Genomic DNA, 5765 nt, shown 5'->3' on the forward strand with positions numbered 1-5765 from the left:
AAATAATAAAAAAAAAATAAAAAAATAAAAACCCATTTTCACCAAGGGGAAGCCACCCCTTGGCCGGCCTTGGGGGGAGGGGGGGCTCCTATATGTATATATATATGTATAATTTTCTTTTTCTTTTTCTTTTCGGCTATTGGGGTTGGCCGAAGCACCCCCCATTGCCCTTGGGGGCAGTTCAGCCACCCCCAAGGGCCAAAACCCTCACATTTTTTTAAAAAAAGTTTTAAGTATTTTTATTTTTATTTTTTGAAGTTTTTTTAATTTTTAATTTTTAATTAATTTTTAAGAATTTTTATTTTAAATTTTTATATTGTGCCACGTGCCACATGAACCAAACGAGGCCTTAAACGAAAAGATAGACGAAGGTACCAAGTCCAGTATTTCCTAAAACCTAGATATCATTTGTGATGTGAATTGAAATTGAGTTACCAAAACATAAATGTTGGACCTTAGAACTAATCTAAATTCTTTGTTTGTTTGTTTGTTTGTTTTTTTTTTTTTTTTTTTTTAATTTTTTAATTTTTAAGTTTAGTTTGAAAAAATTAAAGAAAAATATGATTTTTTTTTTTTTTTGGTTGAAAATATTGTCTATTTTTTCAGGAATAGCTATTCCTCTCAAAATTTCTCTTTTCGTAAGGGAATAGTTATTTCCATGGAATAGCTGTTCTAAGGAATAGGTCCCTACCAAATAAAAGAATAACTATTTCAATAAAATAGACATTTTATTTTAAAAACTTATTCTATGAGCTAAACGAGACCTTAGCATACATGTTTGCCTTCGTCGAATGGAATACACTTGTAACTAAAAAAGAAAGAAAGAAAGGTATACACTTGTAACTCATAGATACTCTCCGGTTCCAGTTGAACTGAACCGTAGAGGATCCGTTCCCCGTCGAATAACCATCGTAGGATGCCACGAGGCGAACGACTCACTCCACTTACAGTACAATCCATTCACTCAAGCCACCGTCCAAATATTCAACAAAACCATCCCAGCCGTTCATTCTACCCTTTTTAACACATTTATATCCAAACCCTAGGGTTTCTCGAATCCGCAGAGACAAGCTTTAAGGCTTTTCACTCTCTCTCAGCAGCATATCTCTTGGACCCTTGCTTCCCCTCCAGGTACGCCTCAAACCCATTTCTCTGTACCGCACACTCTATCCGCTGAATCATTTGTTCTCTGTTTGTTTCCTGGGAAACTCCAGGAAACTCTCATTATTTTTTTCTCTGTTTACTCGTTTACGATCTTTTTTGTTTTCGTTTTTAATGCCTTTTGGTCTCAATTCTTATTTCACTCTGTAATTGGGTCTCTGAAAAAAGAAAAAGAAAAAAAAGCATCCTTTTAATGGACATGATTGCTTTGGCTTTATATATTGATCTGGGTTTTTTATTTTATTTTATTTTATTTTATTTTTTTTTTTTGGGGGGGGGGGGGGGGGTATGAATTATATGGCTCTGGTTACTTTAAGAGAAAATTTTAGGCAGAAAATTGAATTGAAATATCAATCTTAGATTTTTGTCATTGTTTGTGATTGTCATTTGAAAGTAAAGATGCTCGTGTTTAGCATAACGTAATACTCTATGATAGAAAGGATAAGATTATAGTTGTTTTGGTCTGTTTTCTCTTGGGCGAGACGGTTGGGAAAGGGACCAATGGTACTTAACTAATGAGTTCGTGACAATTGCAATCTTATGATAGTGTTGGGTTCTAGTGGGTTATGGAAAATAGTGACCGGTAATTGTTGTTGGTAATTGTCCAAATAGTGACAGGCTTAGGCATTGAAGGGCATTAACGGGACATTGTTGTATAAGGACCATGGTGTGTCCTTTTGTGGGTGTGAATCAATTCTTGGCTACCAATCTTAGTAGACTTTTTGGGGACGGCTTTGTAGGCAAAAAGTTATTTTCTTTTAAGTTGCTTTATTGGTCGTTGGCAAATGGTGTTTCTGAGTCATTGGTTTATGATGATGGTTTGTGAGACTATAATTTCGATGCTAATTTTCTTCCTAAACCTGAGAAATATGATATATTCAGTATGTTTGTTGAGGATTTATCCCAAAAGAAGTTTATTTTTATGGTCTTTTTTATCAATTTTTTTCTAGGTTTTATTTTAAGTTAATATTTCTCCATAATTGTACTAATTAAATGTCCAATGTATCTCATTCTTGTGTTGTTGTGCCAGTTTGTCAACATGTATACTTCAAGGAAGAAGATCCAAAAAGATAAGGATGCTGAACCCACTGAGTTTGAAGAGTCGGTTGCTCAGGTGATTTTAGTGACTGTTATAAGACATTCCTGTGATTATTGCACTTGATAATCCCTTCTAGTTGATTATAAATTATGTCATCATTCCTGCAGGCTTTCTTTGATCTGGAAAATTCTAACCAGGAGCTGAAAAGTGACCTGAAGGATCTTTTCATAAACTCTGCTGTGTAAGAATTTGACAATGGATTGTACATGTTTGAAATTATTTGATTATTGGCTTTCTGCCTTTTAAGTGACTAGTCTTATTCCCTTTTTATTACAGTCAAGTTGATGTTTCTGGGAATCGGAAGGCTGTTGTCATTCATGTGCCCTACAGGTTGAGAAAAGGCTTCCGCAAGATTCATGTTAGGCTTGTGAGAGAGCTTGAGAAGAAGTTCAGTGGGAAGGTAATCAAAGACTTGTATATTTTGGTTCTTACAGTTTCTTTCTGGCCTTTTTGTTCAAAGAATATGCAATTGTGGAAGAAATTTCAATTCTAAATGCATTTCATCTGACAGTGTTGTTTGAGAACTATTTTATCAGTGTTTCTTGTACTTCCCTTGTAATTAATTTCTCTTATCTGCCTTTTCTTTGGTTCCTCAGATGATTTAGCCATAAAATTTCTTCTGTTTATGTTATTTTAACTTTCCACTTGGCCCACTTCATTCCAATTATGTGTAACCGTTTCATATTATTCTAAGCGAGAGTTATTCTGAGATAATGTAATTGATTGAAGTGATTGAGTTTTCTTTGTTCCTCCTACCCCAAAATGTATGCTTGTTTTCCTTTTTATATGTATCAGGGTTGATGGTGTTGATGTCCTGTGCTTTTATTCACTTTAAAACCTTGTAGGATGTACTTGCGTGTATATATTAAAAAAAAAAAACAAAAACTTGTAGGATGTGGTCCTGATTGCCACCCGGAGGATAGTGAGACCACCAAAGAAAGGTTCTGCTGCTCAACGGCCCCGCAGCCGCACACTCACTGCTGTTCATGAGGCAATGCTGGAGGATATTGTATTGCCTGCTGAGATTGTTGGGAAGCGTGTCAGATATAGAATTGATGGATCCAAGATAATGAAGGTAACCCCACTACAGCCATATAACCAGGAAACAACTTCTTTCAGGCTGAGTATCTTGTTGGGAGTTTATAGAAATTTGCAACAAGCGATAATATGAACATGAGACTTTTGGATTAGTATTTGGAAGTTTGGGATTTCAATGGAAAGCTTACAATCAGCTTGATGATTATACTGGTGATATATTCTTTTTATTTACTTCAATTATTTATCCAACATGCATATGCTCTTTTGGACAGGTTTTCTTAGACCCCAAGGAACGAAACAACACTGAGTACAAGCTAGAGACCTTTGCTGCGGTCTACAGGAAACTTTCTGGCAAAGATGTTGCGTTTGAGTACCCAGTGGCGGAGGCCTAGAAAAATTCCTCATGGGACTTCTAGACATTATTCAAAACTCTTTTGTGGGAACTTTCCAAATTTTTGTGTTGATGAGTTGGTTTAGAAGCAGGAAACCTTAACGATGGATCTTGTTTTCCGCATTATTATATGATTTTATGTTCTTTCGTTTGATTTGGACCAATGTAGGATTTTGTTCATTTTTAGTTGAATCATTCTCGAATTTGCAAGTTTACTGTGCTTATCTACTGATTCGTTCATGAAGCCTATCTGCGTGTGTACACCTGCCTATGTTGCTTTGGCAGGATGCTCATTTCTACAAACTAGGTCGTGGGAATATGGGTAGTGATTGGGGGGAGGCCAATGACCGGCTCCCTCCCCCCAATAATATTAAAAAACCAACTTTCAATGCAAAAGAAGAAATAAAATAATATAAAAAATAAAAAGTGCATTGAAAGTTGGTTTTTTAATATTATTGGGGGGGAGGGAGCCGGTCATTGGCCTCCCCCCAATCCATCATGTTAACACAATGTCTCAAAGTATCATGTTAACACGTTTTGAATAGTATTCGCTTCTCACTTCCTTTTGTTTTTTTACAAATGCTTATTATTATATGTAAACTGTTCTTAGCCTTAGATGTCTCTGTACGTGTCAGTTTCTTTATGGTAGAAGTTATTTTTGGAAGTTATTTTTGTTGTACTTGTCAGTATCTCTCCTTTATCAATACAAATGACAACAGCTATAACAGAGAACGACAGAAACAAACTAGATGGGAGTCTTCCGCATGTTTTCCATAGGAGCCGTGTTCTCCCAAGTTACTTCATGTGACTTAACAATTAGCTTAACCTGCTTAATAAGAGGAGATGTCCACTTGATAGGAATTATTCACAACTTGGTTTGAACCTGATCATGTACATGACAATTGGTTTGAAACCTGGAATGGAAGGATTCCAAGGGTCAAACCAGATGTTGACTTTTTTCCTGTCTCCAATCGAATATCAGCCACCTTTTTTCACCAATTGATTATTCTTGATGATACCTTTCCACAGCCAAGAAGCAAAGCGGGGGAGGTTTGACAGTGAACAGAATGGATCTTCAGAAACTTTTTCTTGAGAGCATTGATCCGAAGATTTCTCCCTTCAATAGTTTCAACCAAGTTTTGCAAGCAGTGCTTCATTTTGACTGGCCATAGATCTTGTTAATAATACATTTTGTAGTGCAGATTCAACTCCAAGCTATTGGAATGAGATACTTTTTTTTTTTTCCCTCCTCAAAACCCCACCAAAACCTCCTTATTAGAATAGATTCAATTTGATGACAGAACAATTTATGTAGCAAAAACGTTGACATAATGAAGCCAGGGATTGCAAATGCTACTGATTTTATCGATGTGGTTCTGGCTGCTTGTAAGAGGGTCTTGACTCTTGGCCTTCCATCCCGACACTCCATTTAGAATCTTAGCCTTGATTTCCTCAAAAAGTCATAGTTTTGGTTGATTGGCTCTAAGATTCATCCTTTTGAGCTGCAGGATACTGTTACGTGTACGGACACTGTACACGTGTCGAACAGGTTGCCACGTGCGTTTAGCCACGCGTGCGACTCGTGTCAGATGTGGAAGTCACTAACTGCACATTTTGACACGTGTATTGAAATGCACGTGTCTGACCACTGTACACGTGTCGAACAGGTTGCCACATGGCGAAACACGTGTATTAAATACACGTGTTTGACCACTGTACAAGTGTCGAACAGGTTGCCACGTGCATTTCGACACGCGTGCGACTCGTGTCAGATGTGGAAGTCACTAACTGCACATTTTGACATGTGTATTGAAATACACGTGTCTGACAGTTTGACACGTGTATTAAATACACGTGTCTGACCACTGTACACGTGTCGAACAGGTTGCTACGTGCGTTTCGCCACGCGTGCCACTCGTGTCAGATGTGGAAGTCACTAACTGCACATTTTGACACGTGTATTAAATACACATGTCTTACAGTTAGACACGTGTAATTTCATACACGTGTCTGACAGTCTATTTTGTGTTTTTTTAAAAAAAAAAAATTTCAAATTGTATTTTTTATTTAATTAAA

The 5765-nt window shown here is 36.7% G+C and overlaps 1 protein-coding gene across 1 annotated transcript; it reads left to right on the plus strand.

Annotated features, from left to right (window-relative positions):
• The first annotated feature begins 985 nt into the window (after positions 1-985).
• Positions 986-3899, plus strand: LOC133865787 (small ribosomal subunit protein eS7-like). The gene is made up of 6 exons (XM_062302260.1): positions 986-1131; positions 2192-2275; positions 2368-2441; positions 2537-2660; positions 3153-3335; positions 3571-3899. Exons 2-6 carry the CDS (start codon positions 2201-2203, stop codon positions 3688-3690), a joined length of 576 nt encoding a protein of 191 aa, XP_062158244.1. The 5' UTR covers positions 986-1131; positions 2192-2200; the 3' UTR covers positions 3691-3899.
• Positions 3900-5765: the final 1866 nt, after the last annotated feature.

Source organism: Alnus glutinosa, chromosome 4 (genome assembly GCF_958979055.1).
Source record: "Alnus glutinosa chromosome 4, dhAlnGlut1.1, whole genome shotgun sequence".
Taxonomy (NCBI): Eukaryota; Viridiplantae; Streptophyta; class Magnoliopsida; order Fagales; family Betulaceae; genus Alnus; species Alnus glutinosa.

Excerpts from the sequence above, each read along its gene's own strand:
- LOC133865787 (XM_062302260.1), top strand. The coding sequence starts at position 2,201 with ATGTATACTTCAAGGAAGAAGATCCAAAAAGATAAGGATGCTGAACCC. Across the intron at positions 2,442-2,536 it reads CTTTTCATAAACTCTGCTGT|TCAAGTTGATGTTTCTGGGA; the intron begins GTAAGAATTTGA and ends TTTTTATTACAG. Across the intron at positions 2,661-3,152 it reads AGAAGAAGTTCAGTGGGAAG|GATGTGGTCCTGATTGCCAC; the intron begins GTAATCAAAGAC and ends AAAAACTTGTAG.